The 23,158-nt window shown below is 38.2% G+C and overlaps 1 protein-coding gene across 2 annotated transcripts in view; it reads left to right on the forward strand.

The window, feature by feature from the left end:
* Positions 1–23,158, forward strand: part of kdm4b (lysine (K)-specific demethylase 4B) — a 52,256-nt gene that overhangs the window by 21,068 nt on the left and 8,030 nt on the right. The window contains exons 7-18 of one of the 2 annotated variants that reach the window (XM_032572252.1): positions 4,051–4,154; positions 5,706–5,843; positions 11,410–11,606; positions 11,705–11,973; positions 12,098–12,303; positions 13,353–13,476; positions 15,999–16,159; positions 16,249–16,447; positions 17,841–17,917; positions 18,095–18,150; positions 18,304–18,412; positions 21,267–21,473. In XM_032572252.1, the coding sequence (XP_032428143.1) occupies positions 4,051–4,154; positions 5,706–5,843; positions 11,410–11,606; positions 11,705–11,973; positions 12,098–12,303; positions 13,353–13,476; positions 15,999–16,159; positions 16,249–16,447; positions 17,841–17,917; positions 18,095–18,150; positions 18,304–18,412; positions 21,267–21,473 (1,847 nt within the window). The remainder of the gene's footprint in view (positions 1–4,050; positions 4,155–5,705; positions 5,844–11,409; positions 11,607–11,704; positions 11,974–12,097; positions 12,304–13,352; positions 13,477–15,998; positions 16,160–16,248; positions 16,448–17,840; positions 17,918–18,094; positions 18,151–18,303; positions 18,413–21,266; positions 21,474–23,158) is intronic. The other variant, XM_032572253.1, reaches the window with a different exon arrangement.

Below are 23,158 nucleotides of genomic sequence, written 5' to 3' on the forward strand. Positions count from 1 at the left end.
TGATAATCTGAATTATATTCTTCTTTGTACCATATTCAGTGTCAAAGTAAGAAGCATTATCTTAGGTGGATAAATGAGACACAGTGAAGTGAACCCATTCTGTCTTCTTTCTGTGACACATGACGTCTGCTTTCATCCCCTACTTTCTTTTTAAGATCTTGCGTGCCCGTCTTTCTCTTATTTTGATCAATGGGGATTAGCTTTAGTAGTGCACGTTAATCAGAGAGGAAGAGGGGAATCCGGGATCTGATGGAGGGTGGGTTAATCCGAAGTACATGACAGTTTGTGATGTTGCGACTTGCTCAAAACAAACTAGTGATGAATGTCGTCCTTTAAGGATAGAATAGCTGGGAAATGTCGCACATTACTTGGAATATAAGAAACAAGTAGTTGCTTAAAAGTAGATCTGCCACAATAACAAATTTTTCTGGATGTCCAAGAAATTATTGCGATAAATGATAATACTGTTTTAAGACCATTTTCACATAATATATGATGTTATATTGAGAGTTTGCCCTATAAAAGAGTTATAAACTTTAATTTTGTACAGAACACAACACTGGAACTGGAAGACATTTTAAATATCTAAAATAAAACATTACAATCAAAAACGGCAAATTAATAGGAAATAAAAATCAGACAAACTAATATAAATAAAATTGATTATAAAGTCTGTCAGCAACACAGCCCTTCAAAATTAATAATCATATTTGAAATTATCAAACTCATTTTAATTTATCAAGTGATTGATTAATTGCTTATTGCAACAGGCTTAGCTAAGCCCCGTTTTTCCCAATGCAATTGGTTAAAAAGTACGAATCTATACATTCTGTGGCTTGATTTGCTCAAATAATATTAAACTAAGGTAAAACAATTCTTATTTCTATATTAATTAGTCCTCAAATCATACCTGAGCAGCTGTCGGTTTGGATGGAATGGCCAACACATGGCCCATTAAAGCCACTGTTGGCACACATGGCCATGATGTTTATGGAGGTTCCAATCTGACACCTTTGTTTTTTGCAGAAATGCTCAAATGTACAGAGACTGTAGTCAAGAAAAAACTCCAATCAAGTTCTACGTTCAGGTTCACCTGTAATTTGTATCACTTAGTTTATAGTTTCTCCCAAAATGTTGGACTTTGTATGTAAGCAGGGAAAAGGCAGAGAAAAGCGAGAGAGAGAGCTGCCTAATTCTGAAATTCAAAAGGACAGAGTGAAACCTTTAAGTTAATATTACCCTGTGGAGATCTCGGAGAGCCAGCTGCATTTTAATGGGGATTAATACCCAGGCTCTGTCAGCACATTATTCACCTTTTTATCAGCTCCAACAAGCACGAGGGCAGCAAGAGCGTGGAGTCCCTCTCTCCCACTTTTGCTTTGTAGGGAGGAACAGAGGCTGAAACAATGTGGTGAAAATGAAGGATGAAATGGGCGCCGATTATACTGTCAGTCACTTTAAAGTTTAACTGGTGGGAGGCTTAGATGGAGCCCCTCCTCTGAAGTAAAGGCGACTATAGACTATAAAGAATGGGAGCGTTGTCAACGGGGGAAAAAGTTCTTTCTTTCGATTATGCACAGACCGTCTGAGGCCGTCTAAGAGCATAAACGAGCCTTTGTTTTAGAGGGCGAGCGCCGGTTTTAAACCTCCAAAATGTCAGTTGGATTATGATCTCAAGACAGTATGTGCCATTAAGGAAATGGATTTATCTTCCAAAAACCAGGCAACATCAGAAGTTGAGGAGAGCTAAACAATTTCTGGTTTGCTTATTAAAAGATTAGTACGTTTTTTTTTGTATATTTGCAAAAAATGATTTGCAAATATCATTTTACATAACAGGTCCTAGAAAATACTGCCACTGCAAGGGTTTTTAGTTAGGACCTTCGGGACTTAGGATCAGCAGTTTTAGTACAGCAATAGAAAAAAAAGTTATATTATTTAGCATTAATTATTTTTGCATAAAATATAGAGTAGCCAGGACATTGCTAAAACAACATGTCCTCTTTCTATAAAGGGAACTTATTATGCACAATTCACATTTTGCAGGTTTATGTGCTTCAAGTTTGGTCTCAGCTGCTTCTAAGAACAGCCCTAGCACTTAAAGAAAAACACAGAGTCATTTCTTGGCAATAAGTTAATGTTTTTTAGTGTCCGGAAATGAGCCGTTTTAAAAACGTTCCGTTTAAGTCACAATTGATTGATTGGGGCTGCTAGATTGCCAGCAGAGCTCTAGCACGTTTGGCTGATTTTAGCAGAAGAAGGCTCTAATTCTGCTTTTCAAAGGTGGACAGTTATATAATTGCATATCTACAACAATTTCATGTGCGATTGTAAAAGCTAAGTTGGAGGGCGTGGCCATCAGCATCTTATTTGGATTTGAAGACGAGACTTTAAATCCAAATAGCTCAATCTGAAAGGGATTCAAAATGGGCAGAACTGACCAGATTAACATCTCTTTATCTAAGAATAATTTTGTGCTAAAAAGGTAAGACCATTTTTGGTATAACACATAGACCTATTCTAACGTATTCCAGGAAGCATAATAGGTCACCTTTAATGTTCTCCTGTAAAATTGTTAGCCTGCATCAATTTTACACCACAGATCTCCAGGCAAAGATTTTCCTCTTTGTTTGGCTTGACTAGCATCACAGTATTGAGGTGACGGAACCAGGTTTTAGTTTAGTCCTGCAGTCCATCAGATTTCTCCTGAAATCCAACTTGAATCCTCAAAACCGATGCATTTACATGATCTTTGGTAATGCGATTATAATGCACTCAAGGCAGCAAATTAATTTGTTTCTGTGTCACAGGGGGAAACTGGATTTCCCTTTCCAGGTTATGGGATTATAACAGTAATGTGATAAACGCTGCTATTTTTCACATGCTGAAAGCTCTTTAATTGTGGGTGTCAAAATACATTTGGATCATCTAAGTGTTGTTTGGAAATCTATGTGAATTTTCTAGATGATAATCAGACTTTTTTCTTTTAACACAAACATTCCTGATTTACTTAAGATGTTTTGTCTGTTGTTCTGGTTAAGGCCGACTACGATTAAGAAAAATCAGGTACCTAATAGTGATATTGTAGAAATCAAATGAAGAATCCAGCATCCTCTATTTTCTGCTGGACTATCAATAGCCTTAATGTTTTGGCTGTTCATTACCATAGATGTTATATGAACTCTGGGCTTTTAATCATTTATTCAAGCAGTTTCCATGTTGGAGTAATGTGAAAGACACAGCTTCAATTACATGGGCTGATTTCCGCTATTATCATTGTAATGACTGATAACGGATGTTTACCAGTATTGTACATATTTCCCCACACTTTCAACAACTTAAAAAAGTGACCTCACCACTGACATTGCTTCTCTGCTTCAGTTCAGCACTTCACAATCCTGTGCGTCACTGTGACATGACCAAAAAAAGAACATATGGACAAACTCACCCAGAAACATGGCAACAAACGGGAACATCAGTTGTTAATATCAGCCTAGTTTCACTTTTTGGACCGATGCAAATAATACTATTATCGTGCAGCCCTACTTTGATTTGTTGCAGATTTTCTCAAATATATACTTTCACTTATATTAATCTGTAGATAAATGTGCCTTAGCAGGTTATAGAGAAATTGCACACTTTTAGTTGCCATCAATAAGCTTTTGGTGGGAACTTTTACCCCTCGCTTTGGCTAAAATTGGCAGAGTTCATTTAAAATTAGTTGGCTTCTTGACAGGGACATGAAAAATATATCCTTAGCCTGCCGCATCCATTCCAAAGCCAGTATTGATGTGTTTTCAGGATCATTGTCATCATTTAAAGCCAATTTTCCACTGTTAGTTAAAAGAAAATAGCTGAGGATGTTTAGGGACACCACAAAACCCAGTCAGGCCCAGGTCTGTCACACACTGGTAGATGCCTGAACATCAGTTTTACTTCTCATGGCCATCAACCTAATCTGACCCAGCCAGGTTGCATGTTAGTAGCAGATCTGAACATTGCTTCCTTCACCTTCCTGAAGTGCCACATGCTTTCTGTCAATCCTTTCAGGTTTCTTCCCTGGCAGCTCCCAAGGCTGCGACGCCTTCCTCCGTCACAAGATGACACTGATATCTCCATCCATCCTGAAGAAATATGGCATTCCCTTTGACAGGGTGAGTGGCGCATACACGACATAAGCTGACATTTTATTGATCAGCATGATCAATTTGTTTATCTAGAAGCATTTGTGGCTTAATTCAGCCAGTAAGTTGCGTCAAAAGACAGGCACTTAAAGACGTATTGATTGGCAGCCTCTATTGATGGTCATTAATTCATTTTTGGACTGGCTCTAGTGGTTGGCACAAGAGAATTAATTAAGTTTGAAATATCAAAATTAAGAGAGTGTCAGTAAAGTTATCTTTTCTCACCCTTTCCTGGGTCATCCATAAATTACAGAGGAGGTTGGGCTTGTTTCAAATGACTCAGCGTTGACGCAGCCATGAGTAAAGATTGTCATCGGTCCCTGTCACAAAAAATGAATTGCCATCTTTTCACCTTTCTGTTGCAGCACAAACCTCCACAGTGCAAAAATTAATGAGAAACTGAAGGGGGGGCACAGGGCAGACATCCAAAGTTCCCCACAGCCAGCATAAGACCCCCTCCACTTAACTTCTCCCAGCACTCCCCCCTGAGGACGTCATTATCACAGTGAACATGTTGCATTCTGCACACCTGCCGGTGAACTTTTCCCGATTCATGTGTAAAAATACAACTCTCCTCTCTTCTTGCCGAAGTGAAGAGGGATTTGTTGGTTTGATATGTGAACCATTACTGTTAGCTGAGGAAGTTAATGTCTCGCTTTCAGCCTCCCTACCCATGCCTGTATTTCCGTCTGGCTTGATGTGTCTCTTGATTGCAGACAGGCAAGTTTCTCAAAGACGATGGGATTCGCAGTTGCACATGCAGGGCGTAGGTTTCAGGGCAATATGCAAAGAAAAAATGAAATTAAGATGTTCGCATATTCTTAAGCAATGTCAGAATAACACGGAGCTTGTAGGAAGATGTTAAACTCTGGGAGATGCAGCTAAGTTCGACTGGAGGAAGAAACGTTTTTCAGGAGCCAAACTCCTTAATTGTCTCTAAAACTTTGACTGTTTTTCACTGAGATTGATAGGTAATAATCAAATGTTTTACACTTTTTGGTTATCTAAAAAATTTTAACCTTAAATTTTAACTGTTATAAATTATGGATTAGATGGTAATCACTAGCCAGTGATGACAATAGCCCAATTTTCTACTGATTGACCCAGCGAATGATAGATCAACTGCTCAAAACCCATTCTTTCCACACCTTTTAAATGCATCAAATTTAAATATTCCACTTTTTCTTTTTTTATATCCACAGAAAACTCTTTACCTGAGTGCATTTTTATAATTTTGTACATATCAGATAAAGCATAGGAGAATATGTTTCAATGGAGAAATTGTAATAGTCCATCATTTGGTTCAAAAGTACCTCTTCTACAAGGAACAGGGAACACTTTGTAAAAAAAATGTTTTAGCTATCAGTTATTTTGTTTCAATGGTTGTAACAAATAGCTTAAACAGTTGGACGGTAAAGGTCTGATCACTATAAATGGGCATAGATGGCCTTTCCAAGAATTTATTTGACTTCTACATTTGAACTGCATTTCGTTTCTTGTTTGTATTTTGTATCTCAACAGATAACTCAGAATGAAGGGGAGTTTATGATTACATTTCCATATGGCTACCACGCTGGCTTCAACCACGGCTTCAACTGTGCTGAGTCCACAAACTTTGCAACTCTACGTTGGGTCGACTATGGAAAGAACGCTGCACTGGTAAGATGAGACAGACCAGATATTTACTCTTTGAAGTTATGTTGAAAGTGTCTTTGTTCATGGGAGACTTTGTATTTTCAGAGTTTTGATAACAGTCATGTAATTGAAATTAAGGTTGACATGTTTAAGGAATAGGTTGACCCTTTGAATGCTCATATCTTAATCCTAACACTTCTCTAGGCAAATGAAGATTTGAAATAAAATTGATTTTGATGTGATTCAGCAGTTTTCTTTCTTCTTAAAGGATAGAGACATGGATTACATCGATATATAAAAGTAGAGTCTAGTTCTCTGCTGCACACCATCTGTTCTTGACACCGACTGTACACTTGAATCCTTGTGCTGACGCAAACTGCCTCTTTGCCTGTGGGCTGTTGAGCATGAAATTAACAGGGCATGGGTAGGTTTGTGAAAGGGAGTCCAACTACAATGTCCTGTGGAATAAAGTCCCTCTGCACTCATCTCTTTTCTATACATTTCATTTTGCTGTTCACTCCTCCCTCTCTTTTCTCTTTGGATGTGTGTGTGTTTTTCCTCTCTGTCTTTCTCTCTACTTGGCTGCATGTCAGATTTATGAGGTGCCAGTTTGCAGAAGTACATCTCCCTCCCTTCCTACTCCTTCTCATTTCCAGCCTTCCTACTTTACCCATGTGACCGCTTGTAATTTAAGAACCAGTAGCCCAAGCTCCAGTGCTCAGGGGAGCATCTCCAGCTCACTTTGTCAGTTTGATCAAGAAGAGGGGTCTTTTCTGCTCTGCTAAACTAGGCTTACAAATTTACAGTGCAGCACATGGAGCCAGAGAAATGTTGAAATGCAGCCTGAGCAAAAGTCTCCCAGAAAGTTCAGTGTATTTCCATCCTAAACAAAGTTGGTATCAATATTCTCATTAAGGTTCTTGTTGACAAAATAGAATATTATGAGTAAATGGCTTTGACTACAGCAGGAAAGACATGCACAGCACTCAGTTGTTTTAAATGTGCTATATAAATAAACTTGAACTTTAAATAAGTGTTAGATTGTTAGTTGTACAGAACTGTGTTCAGTTCGCCCACGTTACCGAGTAGTAAAAACCGAGCCTCTCTTTCGCCCTTTCTCTGAATGCCTCCACCGTTTTCTGTTTGATTCAGCCAGTCATCCAACAACTTGTTTGGCTGTCTTGGCCCCTCACCCTTTTATTTAATTTTTTCAGACTGAGCCCTATTCTGTCAGCAGTGAACAGGACAGTGAGCGATGGGTCGCGGTATGAAATTTGTCACAGTTTTGGGTCTGCCAGCAAACCACAGAGAAGGGAAAAATGGGGAGCCAGACCGTGCTTCATGTCCCACTCTTATTAAATACAGCCTCCTCAACTGCTGATCCATCTGCTTGACTTACTGAGAGAAGACACACACACACCTGCGGTCAAAGCGGGAATGCTGTCAGCAGTTTTCGCATGCTGCGTTTGCATGTACCTCTGTTCTTTAGGAGACAGTGCAGTTTTAATTAACTGTCCTCTCAACCTTCCAATCTGCACATTAGCCACCAACTATTGTATTTATTTATTTATTTATTTTTGGGGGGGAATTTGACAGTTATTTCACTCCTTGTCAGATCGACATGAATGTACAGGTATAAATGGCATAAAAATAGCTTTTGTGGTTTCACCATAGTTTAAAAAAATCTTATTCAAAACTTTAAAATGTTCCTTATGTGTATAGGTTGCATAAGAAATAAAGACAAATAGCTTTACAAAAGTAATAACTGTAGGTTTTATAAACTGTGGAAGTTCATTAGTGAGATTGGTTGACAGCAGCGCAGCTGGTTAAAATAATCCTTAAGACTATGGTGGTCGTCTGTCACATGCTGCCGAGTATAAACGCTTTGTCTTCTGAGTTGGCTGGATTTTTAGTGAAAGCCTCTTTTCTGTTCGTTTGGTGCTCGGTCACTGTTTGCTGCCGCTCCTCAAAGAAGTCATGGTAATTATTTTTCTTTCCTGTCTGAGAGAGGAGCTGAAATCATTCTCCAGAAGAAATTGCTGGCCTTTTTTCTTTGGAGAGTGAACCTCGGTTTATTAGCGAGTTTAGTTGCAAAGTTATCTTGGTCTGACAAGAATTTTTTTTTTCTGTCTTTCAGTTTTTCTTGAGATATGTTGGCAAAAACATTCATATAACTTGGAAGTTTTCTACTTGAACATTTTTGTCACTTTACAACCACAAACTATTATTTTGTGTTTTTTTATTAGAATTTTTTTTTTTTGATAAACCAACAGAACTTACTTGATAGTAGTGAAGAGGAATAAAAATGACACATTGGTTTTGAAAGGATTTTACAAGATAAAAGATATGGCATTCATATGGGGTCCCACAGGGAATTGTAGTGGCCTGGTTCCTCTTCACCCTCTGCACTGCAGACTTCCATCAACTCCCCATTCTGCCATCTGCAAAAATTCTCAGATGACTGTCATAGTCAGCCTCATCTCAGGCAAGGTTGACTGGTGGACTAGTGTGAGCAGAACTATAGTTCCTTGAGGAAAACCAAGGAACTAGTGGTGGATTTCCACCAGACTGATGAACATCCATGGAGCTGACATTAAGAAACATACAGATTTACACTGTATGCTTCTCTACTCGGCTGTCCACTTCGCCAGCAGACCAGAGATGTTTTAATCAGATTTACACTGCATGGACTTCTGCCATACTGGGAACCTCAGAGGTGCTCAGAGAGGCATACATGGGAAATGAGAGATTGTGCTATAAAGCCAGTGATTAAAAAGGATCAGTGGTATCATACAAAATACAGTAGTTCTCAACTTCCAAAATTAATCTTTTACAGACATCGCTGTCACTCTGTCTGCCTTGACCAATGCACTACTCCTACTTGAGTGAGAAAACTTGATTTTTGAATTAAATCTGCATTTTGTATGTATACAGGATCATCATAAATGATGCAAACTGACAGCCCATATCAATAAATATATCCATATACTGTTGCTAGTATTTTGTGAAAATGTATTCTGTTGTTGTGCTCATGTATTTTACTGTTGGAGTGGTGGGATCTTTAAAGATTGTAAAATGTAGAACTATTGGAGTAAAGCAAGACAGCTTGAAAATGAATGTCACTTTTTAAATTTGTAAAAGCATTTACAACTTTCTACTATTTCACTGCTCCACTTTGTGTTGGTCATAATACCCAGTGAAATAGATATATGTTTGTGACTGTAGTATCACATATGGAAAAAAAATCAAGACCTGTGAATACTTTTTCAGTTTATTAGTATGAGGTCCTCCTTTATATAATACCGAATTAGATAATCTTAGTTTTGTGGTCTCAGTGGGTCACAACAGACAAATCAGAGTTTATTGCGTATCATTGAGTTCAAGGGTCCATTAAAAGGCCTCAGGCTTCCTGTTTACTTTTGAGTAAACAATTTAGCTCCATTAGGAGTCAAGTGGTTTATTGACTGTCTGCCTCGGCACGTTTGTAATCTCAAGTCTTGGGCATCTTGAAATGTGTTTAGTACTTATTAGACAATGAAATGTATTTTTCTTGGTCCTTGAAAATACTGGCACTGGCTGTTAACTTTAAACCGTTTTATAAAAATAACAACTTGCTGTACACAAAGACAAGTAGCACATTTTGGTACACTTCTTTGAATGTTTCATGATGGCTACAGTCAGATGCACTAATCCCTCACAGCACCCCCCGCCCCTTTCCAATCCTGCGCTCTCCACCCAATACCATATTTTAATGTTTCCGCCTGTCAAGTGGTGCCAAGATGAGATGTTGGCTGGATATTGTTTTGCTGTGGCTGTTTGAGCTGTTGTGTTTTCCCATAATTGAACATAAGGCTCTGAGTACAGCTCACAGACTGATGGGGGGCCAGAATGTAATACAGCAAGCAAAGCAAAAAAGAAAACATTTCACCCCCTCCCTCCATCTATCCCACCCTCATTTTTGTTTGTTGAATCACTGCTGTTTATATTTTACGTCTTTCTGGACTTTTCTTCTTTTTTTCTGCGGTTTTGTTTTGTAATTTCTGTGCTTTTGCTACATTACACAGCTGCTGCCTACTTCACTCAGCAGAATGATTCACAGAGTTCAATGTTGTCATTGACGGATGTGGAGACATTTTGAAGTGTGAACAGATGCGTCTGTCACACTTTTTCTTTCCGCTGAAGTACAGTGCCTTACAAACATATTCATATCTCATAAACCTTTTTACATTGTGTCATGTTTCACTCTCAATTCTCAATATAATTAAGTAGTGGTGCATAATTGGAAGGGTAACAGAAAAGGATACAAGGTTTTCAAAAACTCTCATGCATTGGTATTCAACCCCCATAACTCTGGTACCCCTAGTTAAATTACAGTGCAATCAATTGCTTTTACAAGCTTGAAATTTGCAAATGGAGTCCATCTCAAGGTAATAAATGTTGTTTTAAAAATAATCCAAACAACATCATGAACACCAAAAAAATGCCAGACAAGTGAAGGAGAAAGTATCAGAGAAGACGGGGTGAAATTTTAAAGCAACGTTTCTAGTTTTCAACATGTTGTTCTATCTTCCCAAAATGAATATAAGAGGATGGCACAAGTACAAACCTACCAGGACATGGCCAACTGACATGTGGGGCAAGGAGAGCATTAATCAGAAGAAACTCATTGTAACTTTGAAGCAGCTGTGGAGATTTACAGCGCAGGTGGGAGAATCTGTTGACGGGACAAGCATTAGTCATTCCAGAACTGGCCTTAATGGAAGAGTGGCAAGACAAAAGCTTGAACAAGGCCAATTTACCACAAGTTATTCAAGGGACACCGCAAATATGTGAAGGACCAGAGATGAGATTCTGCCTCATCTCTGGTCAGATGATACTGGCATGTTTTTCTGGACACAATTTTAGCAGAATACATGGGAGTCCTAGAAGATAACTTGTTAGAAGGTGAAAAAGACTTGATTTTTGGCAGAGTCCCAATCTATTTCGAAATCAATAGATTGGGACTATCTGGACACCTGGACTGAAAATGTATGTCCAGATGCTCTCTTCCAATTCTGATAAATAAAAAAGATTGAAGTTGGTGGTTGGAATGTGACAAAATGCGAAAGTTCAAAAGTTCAAGAGGTGTGAATACTTTTGCAAGGCACTTCATGTTTACTGATTTACCATCCTGATATTTTAAACCCCATATGCAGTGTCTTTTTGACCTTTAAAACGATAAATTGCTCTCAGAAATCATTCTGGCTATAAATCTGTTAATTCTGCGTGATTAAAGCTTGGATATTGCCTTTCTAGGCTCAAGGCAAGATGCATCAATTGCACCATAATTAATCTGATGGAAAGAGAGAAAAGAAGAGTTCTGCATAATTTGTGCCCCAACACATTTATAATCTTGCTGCTCTGGGATTTCAGTCAAACATCTGTAGTTTGACTGAAAACACCAGAGTGGCATTTATTCACAGGTTAGGAGCTTTTTAAACATTTATTACAGAGAGTTTGCATCATTTTTTACCTGCAGCATTTGTCTGCTCTAACAAAGTTCTCTCTGTGCATTTGTTTTCATTTTTGTCTTGTTTTTTTTCCCTTGCAGTGTTCCTGCCGGAAGGACATGGTGAAAATCTCAATGGATGTGTTTGTTCGCTGCCTGCAACCGAGTCGCTACGAGCTATGGAAACAAGGCAAAGACATCACAGTGCTGGATCATCTGAAGGCTACAGAGTTGTCCAGTCCTGAACTGGAGAGCTGGAGGCAGCACAGGATCACCTACCGGCAAAACCTGCTGCAGAAGTAAGAGGACCAAAATGTATCTTTTATGAGACTTTCTATACAAAGATCTGCTTATTATTACCCAATATTTATAATTACCTGTGTTCTCTGCACATCAGAGCAATGCACAAGATGAAGCAGGTTCGGCGCCTTAAGCTTGAGGAGGTGAAGGTGCTGGCTGAAGAGGGAATTGAGCTGAATGCAGCTGAGTATCAGCGTCAGGTGGAGGAGCGCGAGGCTCAGCGCAAACAGGAAAGGGAAGAGCGTTTAGCCAGGGAAGCCATGTTGGCATTGGAGGCCATGGAACGTGAGGAACAGAAGGCTGCCGAGGCCGCTGCAAAGGCAGCAGACAGTCCTGTGAAAGCATTGCACACCCCATTAGCAGAAGGTTAGATGAGACTATTATATTCCAAACTAGAATTATAATAAAAAATGATTTCATTAAAACCAACAGTGGTTTTAAATCCCCAACATTACCTTAACCATGCACCTTTCTTAATTGTCTTTGTTAGAGCAAGAACTTGATATCAAGCCACCAAATGTCATGGAGGACATTGAGAAGAAGAAGCTGAAAAAGCAGAAGAGGATGTCAAACATTCAAGGGCCTATATCTGGATTTGAAGAAGCATTTGAGCAGTTTGCTAAATCTGCCAATAGGAACGTGGATATAACGTCGGTTAAGAACGAAGACATGAGCATGGAAATAAACACTGCTCAGGTAAAAACAGTCATGCATAAAACTGTAATGTCTAAATACACATATTGATTTTGCATGATCTTAAAGGCAGCTTAATTAAGATGAATGCGACTTAATTAAGATGAAATGATACACAAAAGTCATTGTTCAGTGTGTTCCCTATGAAATGCAATTTCTTGGTTTGTTTTCATGTCTTTTTAATGGAAAATAACCACTTACAGAAACAAGGACAAACTATTGTGATACTTGATAAAAAAAAGTTGGTCCTGTTTACAGTAAAAAACTTGTTCTACGATAAACGTGAATACAGTTTAGAAACGTTTTTTTTTCCCTTTTTAACTTCGACTTAAAATACAAAACAAGAGGCACTGCTCGACTGAATAACTTCACCTGATATGAAAATTCATGCTGCAATTTTCTTTAACTTGTATATAGTTTTTTAACCGTAGATGGCTGGCTAAGCTGGAGGTATAGTGATTCATGCTAGACTGAGGCTGGATATCAAGGACAGATGAAACAAGTTATCAAACAGCTTGCTATAAACATACTACTATATGACCATCTGGTTTGCCTTATTCCACTACTGCAACATCAATGTAATCCAAACCGTGGATTGCTCATTACTAATTAAAAAGAGTAAGGTCTTCAGTCTCCTGAAGGTCATCATCACCAACCATTCTTACCATTCTTAGTTTGGTCTGGAATGCTTTAGATGGTAGTTTAATTTGTTTATTTCTGACAAAAGGCAATCCAAACACCTGTACATATCCTGCTTTGGACTGTATTTTTCATCTGACATGGTTGAGGACAAATACTAGTAGTATCAAAATAATTGTAGGCTTACTCGCTAACAAAGAAATGTATTACAAGAAAGGAATCCTGGAACAACCTTTGAATAATTAGATTTTTAAAAAAATATTTTTTATACACCAGTGGCCTTTATTTAGCAGTGACTTGGCAGGAAATGGAATAGCGAGAGGAAAGACGTGCAGCAAATGACCCAGGGCAACTGTGTTGTTAAATTCAACAATACTGAAAACTTAAAGAATGTGTTATTTTTATTACTTTAGCAGCTGACCTTCACTAAGATGAAAATGCCAAAGGAGGTGAAGAAAAGTCGGCGCCATCCTCTTAGTAAACCACCCATGCGCTCGCCTCTGTCCATCGTCAAACAAGACCCGACCACTGAGAAAGGTGTGTGATTTTTTTTCTTTCTTCTGTGCTGTCGGAAGATTGCACAGATGAAATAAGGGACTATTTAAGTAAACAGATGGTTTAGAGATGAGGATGGAGCATTGCATTTTCATCTAAATTTGAACAGGGTGAAAATACAATGAACTTCACATAAATCTTAACTACAGCTACAAAAGGCAAAGTGAATACTTTTTTCAGGTCATACAAACAGTTAAAGAAACGGTTAAAAAGAAGCAGACTTGTTATAAATTTATGCTACCTATAAATTGCCATTTAAAATTTGGTCTTAAAGGGATCTTACAAAAAAGCTGCAATAAAATAACATTCAGATTTGGAAAAATTACTTATGACCTAAAACAAACATAATTTTTCCATCCCTCCTGTTATTCATCCCTGTAGTAATTCTCTCCATCAAAGTGCTCAAAGTGAAGACAACACCATTTTTATTTGTTTTATTGATCTGAGGAAAGAAAAACAAGCTGGACTAAAGTTCCCTGTTGGAATAAATGAAATCAAGATGGCAAGGCTTCTTTTTCCTACTCTCCCCCATTTTTTTTCTTTTCATTTTCTGACTGACACTTATTGATCCAGGGATCATGACTTCCAATTACCTGCTTTCAAAGTCACTTTAACTTGTGTGGCCGGGGACTACACTCAGTCTGTCCTTCAGAGGGCTGGATGGTGGGAAAGAATGAGGAGGAGGAGCAGTCTTGGGAAAATAGACAACAGTTTAAGGGGAAATCTTGTGAAAAGATCTGCCTGACTTCTGTCCAAGCCTAACAAAACAAAGTGGATCAGTAGCTCAAGGGCTACGCCGCGATATTGATTCTGACCCGGAGTGGCAAATTATTGATGCTTGTGCTGTTTGTGTTCATCACCAATTATATAAGGACTGACTACAGTGTTGCCTTCGAGCTTATTGCTGTTTCTTTTCAAGACTTCCCTCCAGATATCCTTTAAAAATGCTTTATAAGTAGTTTTAAAAAATGGGTCTTTGCACAGTTGGGGCTGTCAAAAATAGGTGAGACCATCCTTTTGTTTCCATGCATAATATGATAAAAAAATATAAAGTATAAACACTTTGGAAAAAAAGACAAAAAGCAGACACTAACATAGTTTTATGAATGTAATTTCAAATGGTAAAAATTATTCTTGCTTTAAAAGGGTGTTTATTTAAATATAAGGGTATTTAAATAAATACCCTTATATTAAATCAAGCTGGTTTCAATATGAGGCATTTTTACTTGTTAAATCAGACATTCTAATAATTATATATTTTTAGCTAAATAAGTTGTGATTTTTGATGATGAATTTGAAGAAATTATAAACTCTGAAGGAATAGAGATTTTGTTCACTTTTGTTGACTGCTAGCATGGAGGCAGTCAAAACAGATAAGGAGCTGGCCTTAGTAAGGGGAGGTGTCCACAGATGGTCTAAGTGTGTGAAAGGTATAAGATCATGCACTTTCTTTGTGCACGCATGATGGGGAAGCTGACATCATTATTTACCCAAGACAGTCTGGCAACAGAACTAACCAATGAAGCAATTCTGTATGGTGGAAAACTCCAGAAAACAGCATGAGGAAGGAGGAAAGTCAATTGTAATCTTCAGGCAGGAAGTCAAGTAAAGATCAAAATGGACAACGAACCCTACAATAGAAGACCCGGGGCCATCGTTAGGCTGAAAACTTTGCCTTGTGAGAAGGATTCAACCCCTGAGCTCCCAACGCTGTGGCTCCAGATCAGACAACCCTTATCAGATGAGGCTCAAAGCTCGACATCAAAAGCAAAAAAAACTTGGTCAGTGAGAAACTAGCTATCCACTCAGAGGAAAAGAAGACTTAATGCAGCCTGTCGGCTGTCCAAGAAACTATCAAATAATTTTCCAGAAGATCTGATTTGTCTAGAGTAGGGAAGCCATTCCATCTCTCGAAGCCTCCACTTAGAATCCTTCAGTTTCACAGTTGGGGGAAGTCAGGTTTGATTAAATTGATTTAGTTTTTTTTTTTATCTGAATATTCTAGGCTGCTGAATTAAGCTGTTCTGACCCTTGCAAAGCATTACTAATTAAAGTACCATATAAAGTCTTGGCGTAGTTGTGGGCCTTCAATTATTTAAGTCACCTTTAATCCTAAGTTTTACAATGGCAGTAAAATTGCCTTGGTGCCCGGTTCGTAAATCTATGGAAGGTTTTTAAAGGTTGCCTTAAGCCTAAAATTAGTAAAACAACACACTGGGGCTTCATATGAGTCATTAAAGTAGTACCTGGCTCAAAGTCAAGAGCAAGCTGCAAAATAGAGAGTGAACGACTGCTATTGAGTGTGGTCTGTGAATCCTAGTTAACTGTCGACTCAGTCTCATTAATTTATGAAAGGGAGAGGAGTTGGATGGAGAGCTAGTTGAGTGTTTACCTCTCAGAGTGGGAAGTTAGTTGGGAAGAAGCTTAACGCATCAGATGACAAAACAGTGATTTACTGAATAATATGGGTTTTTACTCATGCTTTTTTGTGTCTTTGTCCACAGAGCTGTCCTCTCAAATGCCGATGGATAGCAGCATGAAGAAACAGGAACACTTATGGCGGAATCACTCCCCGAACTTTTTGGCTGAGAAGTCTTTCAATGCTGCCGTGGCTGGACTTGAACCATACTGTGCTGTCTGTTCACTTTTCTGTTCTTACGTGAAGGTAGAAACACACACTGCTACATACAGACTTTTTTGGAGGATACACGTGATTACTCAGAAATTTAATATCTCATTTCCCCTCCACTCAAGCCAAACAGAGATGTTATCAGTTTGACCCCTGAAACCTCCTTACCTCGACATGGTATTTCAACTCGACCACTGGTCCCAGAGATGTGCTTCAGTGTAGGAGCAGTCAACACAGAACCACCACCCACAAATTACCACATTGGGGAAGATGGAACCAGTCTCTTGATCAAGTGTAAATGTTGCGCCATGCAAGTTCATGCCAGTAAGTACTAAGCTAATTAATAAACAGTATACTAGGCAATTATAAGTATGTTAGAATACCATGAAAGGAGCTTCTTTCACCCTAACAAGCTAATATGATTTAGGATTTGAATGAAATACTGTTTACATTTTTCAGATCCTTAATTTTTGTGCCTTAATAAATCATATAAACATTCAAACTGAGTTATGTTTAGTTAGATAAAACTAGTTATTAAATTATTATTGATTATTACAATCAAAACATTTCTGTTATATTTTTCATAACCAGTCACAAGAAAGTGTAATTTGAAAAAGGTTTGGGTTGAAGACAGAAACTCAAGCTGTTTAAGTAAACATTATGCAGGCGACTGCATGTTCAGAATGCACTGAAGTTGTGTGACCTATGTATAAAAGTACTTGGATTTACATGCTGGAATCATAAAAATATCATGTTAAATTGAGTTATCAATACCTCGTGTCAGTCAGCATGATAAATGCATTTTATAAGCAGTCATAATTATTTTTCATAATTTAAGTTTTGATTAAAAAATATATTTGTAATATAATTCTGTAAAATAATTTTGTATTTAACTTCCTGAAACTATTAGCTTTGGGACTGTTAAAAAATAGGTATTTTTGTACTGAATGTGGTTAATTAAAATAATATTGCAATAAAGCTTTCTGTCCAAGGAGAAGGAAAGGTTGTTTGCTACCTTTTTGTATTACATTCTGTCACCGTAACTGTAAATGTGCTAATTAAAAATTAATACTCATTGTGTAGTCATACATATTTAAAAAAATCTCCTTCTAGTATGGAAAAAATAGGTTTCAAATGAGTAATGTGAGTTTCTTGAAATCCTGATGGACTGTGTTTTGTACCAACCCAAACTAACAAACTCATAAATCACATCACTAACACATATACACAAAGTCCACAACACACATTAACCCTCCTGGGTTCTTATTATCCCTAAACCTGGAACACACCTTCAAGGCCAGTTCGTTAGTCATCCTGGGAAGAGCTGCTGAAACAGCGCTGCTATTGATAGGAAGACATGAAGCAGAAAGAGCTCCTGTCAAAAATGCCAGTTGTGCATTCCCATACTTTTTGTTCCTCAGTGTTCTGGGCTGAACATTCAACTAAAAATCATTTAAACATGTCCTGGTGTTGCATAAATCTGCTGGTCTGTTTGCTGGTAACCTCAAATTGGGGATTGGAGTGAGAAAATTGGGCTATTTATTAACAAGAAAAACGATTGCTTAGCAAGGAAGTTTGGTGTTCAAATGTGTAATAGCAGAGAATAGAAGGAAAGGTGGCCTTTAGACTGCTCTGTGTTGTACACACCCACGGATACAAAATTCAAGATATGTCTTAAGGGAACTGGTTAAAATAATCATCATCTCCTCTCTTATAGGTTGTTACGGTTTGAAGCCAGAGTCTGTCAGGAATTCTTGGACCTGCGCCAGGTGTACAGCAGAGGCCTGGGTAGTGGTGAGTAAATGCTTAGCTGATGTTCACACACAGATGGAGAATAATGGCTAATTTACTTCACTAATGTGTTAAGTCATCATGCATGTTCAAGAAATATCCAGAGAAGTGTGAGGTGTTCTAAACGAATTAGGGCTTTTCAGCTCAAACCTTTGATTTTAAAGAATGTATCTGTTCTAGGAATGCTGCCTCTGCAACCTGCGTGGAGGAGCATTGAAGAGGACAACAGACAACAGGTGAGTGCTTGAAGACCTTTTGTAAGTTTATATATTTAAAATGTTAAACTAATCAGAAAGATGGATGTATAGCAAAAGAATCTGACATTTTGTCCTTAGAAGATCCAGTTTTTTTTGTTTAAAATTTTCTTTCCTGTCTGATTTGATCTTCAGATGGGCCCACGTCATCTGTGCCATCGGTGTGCCAGAAGCTCGCTTTGTCAACGCTATCGACAGGGAGCCGGTGGATGTCAGTGCTGTCCCAGAAACCCGCAAGAGTTTGGTAAGTGCAGATGGAGACAAATACGAGGTCTGCACAAGTTTCATACCATAGTTTATTATTAAACAGGCAGAGTTCAGCTTTCTTTATATTACCAGCCATCTCTGGGGAAAGTAAAAACTTTTCTGTATTGATGCTCGCCATGATGATTTTCCTGTACGCTTATAAAGTCTCCAGGGCCTCCTGCGCTCCTCCAGTCTTTTCCTACTCTGAAGCGGATTGCTTTCTTTCCTGTTCATTGCCTGTGTGTCTGTCACTTTCTCTGTTGCCCTGCTTCCTTTCCTGGTGGATTGATAGATTGCAGTTTTTTTTTTTTTTTTGAGAAGTGGGGTAAAACAGACATGCTGAGGGGAATGGCTGAATAATCAGCTGTCATTTCTCACTGCGCCAAATGAACTGCATCGATCCCGTGGGTTGAAGGCAATTTCCCCATTGCTGCCGCATCTTTAAACACAACTTATTTTGTTCTTTCCTTTCACTGCTTTTGTTTTATTACAGTCCCTCTTTTGCAGTCTCTGCTCTGTGGCGAGTGATCGGAGCGCTTGCTGCTACATTATCACAAACGCACAAATAATGTCACCTCTCAGCCTCCTCTTCTCTCTGAATAATCTATCAAAGACAAGCTGGGTGACATTTGCATCGATGCGCTGTCAGAGAAGGTTTCTTCCGTCTCTACTTAAAAAGCTTTGAGAAGAAGCTGTGCGCTCTAATGATTCGGATGACTGGTCTGATCAAATGTGAGCACGCACCCATGGAACCAGTTTATATCGCGCTGTGTTCTCCTGTCACCGTGTCACCCTTCTACTCTTAAACATTTGCCTCTCAGGAAACTTGTCATTGTTATGTTGGATTTTATAGGCCATCGTTGGATGGCAAAAATCCTAAAAAGATGTGATTTTGGCCAAAATTTGATGACATTTTTCACATTCTACAGTAGTGTATTTATAGTTAAGAAGTTGTAAATCATAATCAACAAATCATAATTTTGCTTCAGCTGCAAAATCCAGAACTATGGAAAAAAAATTAACATCAACTTATCTTTATATTAATTATTCCTTTAATTAGTTCAACCTAAAAGGACTTTCAATTTAGCAGTGGCATGTTGGTAAAAACTGGGTAAATCAACAGGCAAGTTTAGATCATGCAAGATTTGGCATACGCTGTTTATATGATATTTATCTTCACCTTTACTTTTACAATACTAATTAAGTTTCCAGCTCTGTAGAGATTTTGAAGATGAAAATGGAAAATATATATTAATAAAGGCAAAACTGATGTAAATATTGATTTGTTATTCATTCTGACAATGACAAATGTCAGAAACACCTTCAAGCTGATGCAGGAATATATTTTCATTATAAAAAGAGCCGTTCCAAATGGTTAGGATGAAAACTGTAATAAAGTTCTGTGTCTTAACCAGCATTGAAGCGTGACATAAAGTCTTGACGGTGGAACCCTTTGGGATTGCTGAAGGTCATATGTAAATAAATGTATGCCTTTGCCAAATAATACGATTTCAGTGGAGCAAAGGGCCTTTTTTGCAGTAATTGTGGCCTATCTTTCCCAACAAAACTATGATGGGGGGAATAGGTTTATAATTTATATACACCAATTACATCACATCTTGACAAAGTTGTTAGTAGTGTTGCTATCAGATCCTGGTAGTCCAGTTGGCAAAGTAGTTGGCATGCTTCCCATGGGGATTTTTTTCTCGAGACATAACTTACAAAAAACTTAAGACACAAAAATCACATAGTCAACAAAACGCACACTTTAAATGTATTTTTATATAGATATTGAATAGCCTTGTTTGCAGCCAAAGTCAGCAGTTTACTTTAAAGAGATATATAGTGAACTGTCTTATTTGCTGACTTAATATGAACATTCAGCAGCAAGCTGCAACACAATTAATGTTGCTGCTGAGTTTTGCTGTTTGCTTTTATATCACCGCCTTCATGATGTTTCAAAACTGCTAGCTGGTAGCAATCATAGGAGGCAAACTGACCTGCACAGGAACAAAAATGAAATATTGACATGATGATAAAAAAAAAAATGTATTCTTTCATTGATTAGTTGTGTTCTCTGGCTGCTCAGTCATTTTAATTTTCATTTATTTTTTTCAAGGAGGGTCTATATAAAACAGGGACAGAAAAGGGAATTTAAAGGACAGAATGTTTCTGATTGTAGATGTTTTCAACTGCCCCAATTTAGTGTTGGTATTTAATTAACATATATCTAAACAGATGATGTGATGCCTCTTCTCTTTGAGTAAAGTTTGTTTTATGAGTTCAATTGATGTTATTTAGGTCACCAGAGATACTAATTCAAAAGTCCTTCAGTCCTTTGCTCATAATTTAACTTGCTTGTAATTGTAGTGCTGCAGATTACTCTGGTCCAAGAGATTTTGTACGCAGTGCACACGGAAGTGGAGGTTTGGCAAGAGAGTTTCAAGTGACTGCCTCGTCTCCTGGTCATCCTGCTGCTATATAGTCCCTTGCCAGAATGTCCAGTCATTTCTTCTAATCCTAAATACTTATTTCATTGTGACTGATTTGAAGGAATCATGTTGGATAGGGGGAATAGTGGTTTTTCAATCACACAAAACTTAATAACCTAACATATTAAATGTTCTTTAATATGTTAGGATTTAACGTTACAAACAAGTGTTTAGTCTTAAATATAGAATATTAAAATAGCTGCAAATAAAGTATAAATGGAGAGTATTAAAAGAAAGTGATAGGAAAGAGGAAAATTGGTCAATATGGGTGGTAGAATTTGAGTTTTCAGCATTGAAAAGAGTATGTCTTTATGTTTAAAGATGAACTGAAGTTTCAGTGTTTGCTTTTTGTCTTTACAGAAATGTGTATTCTGCCACACAACAAACCCCAGTCCGAACCGCGGCGCCTGCATCCAGTGCACACATGAGAACTGTGCCACCTCTTTCCATGTCACATGCGCCCAGATTGCAGGAGTGGTGATGAAGCCTGCAGACTGGCCCTACGTGGTGTCAGTCACCTGCCACAAACATAAAAAGGGCATCCAGATGGTGAATAAGGTGAATAAGGTCAGTGTGTTTGCATTTTTCACTTTTTCTGCTACGTTGGTGTAAATGAGGGATGTTCAAAGTGTGACCTGGGGGCCATTTATGGCCCTTGGAATTATTTTGTGAGGTCTCTGACTGCAGTTCAATAATGGTACAAATCTGGCCCTCTGAGACTTGCGTACAATACAATGTTTTTCTTTTATTAGCCTTTTTTTTGCTTTTATTTTTATTTTGTAGTAAATCCTGCCACAAACATACAGCCACATTGTACTAAAAATCTGACTTGGTCACACTCATCCAATATACTGTGCTAAATATGGCAAATATTTTAGAAGAAGCTAAAAACATTTTATGGACCAGCAAAGAAAGTAGCTAGTCCAGGAAGTTAAATAACTGAATCACCTTATAGTTATTATAAACAGAGAAATAGGCATAAGAAAGTTGTAATAAAGATAATCCCAGAATTGACATGACGCCGGCTCCACCCCCATGCTGACATAGAGCAGTCCTCCCCCAATCATTTCAGGGCACTTGTCAGCTTTCAAAGTACAGTACTCCGATATTGACAGTACAGATTTTGAGGAAAATAATAGATAATCACGGTCCCAGTTGTCAGTGGGTAATATTCATTCCCGACAGCCGTTACCCAGAACGTGTAGAGGACGGAATACAATTGATTAAATTTCCAAAACCAAAAAGGAATCTGGAATAACGCATGAAATGGATCATGGACTACAGCCCATCTCACGTCCAGCTGAATGAAACTGATGGATGGAAACTACCAAGTTAGTCAGCACCACGAAGGTAACTGATAGTAAACAACCCAATTTTTCTAACGACACTTACTGATAGCTCCATGCTAACGACTCACGGCTGACGGCTCAGGCTCCGTGCTAACGACTTACGGCTGACGGCTCAGGCTCCATGCTAACGACTTACGGCTGACAGCTAAGCATCAAATAAACACAACTCAGTTAAATTAAAACAACAATGCTAAACATCTAATAATTTCCAGATCAATAAGTGAAGGTAGTTATGCTGGATTTTATGCGTGTAGATTCCAACGGTAGCTCTATGGCAGCATGAAAACAGACAGCGCTAACTGCTATATTGGCATTTAAACACCGTTTCAAACTACTGTTTATTTCTAAGCATTTTCCTGAAGGCAGATTTTCACAAGCCTGTATTATTTAAGTCATAATACAGGGTAATAATAATGGGTGAGTAAATTACTCAAAGCAAAGTGCGTCCCACAGCATTCACACTCACATCCAACCACTTTGTGTCCTTCATTTTTCCTCTTGGGTTTTATCGTTGATTTCTCCGTTATTTCCCGCTAATAACCTCATAGACCTGACATAGGACTAGTTAGAGAATTTTCTTGCCTGCCGTCTTTGCCTCAGTGTTGGTCTATAAGGCAAAAATGACTCATAAAAAGTCTTGGGTAACACATTGAGGTCTGTTAGTCTGCCATAATAACTGTTGGCCTGTCAGAGGACAGCTCTACTTCTGCAAGGAGGCGGGGCCGGTGTCATGTCAATTGGATAAACCCATCTCAAACTCCTTTTAAAAGATAATATTGAAATACTTGCATTAAATATTACTTTTACTTCTATATGAGGATACTCATATTTGGTTTCATATGCCAGTGACGGAACATGATTAATAATTATAGAATAACCCAGACATTGCTCTTGCTGAGTCCC

Source organism: Xiphophorus hellerii, chromosome 9 (genome assembly GCF_003331165.1).
Source record: "Xiphophorus hellerii strain 12219 chromosome 9, Xiphophorus_hellerii-4.1, whole genome shotgun sequence".
Taxonomy (NCBI): Eukaryota; Metazoa; Chordata; class Actinopteri; order Cyprinodontiformes; family Poeciliidae; genus Xiphophorus; species Xiphophorus hellerii.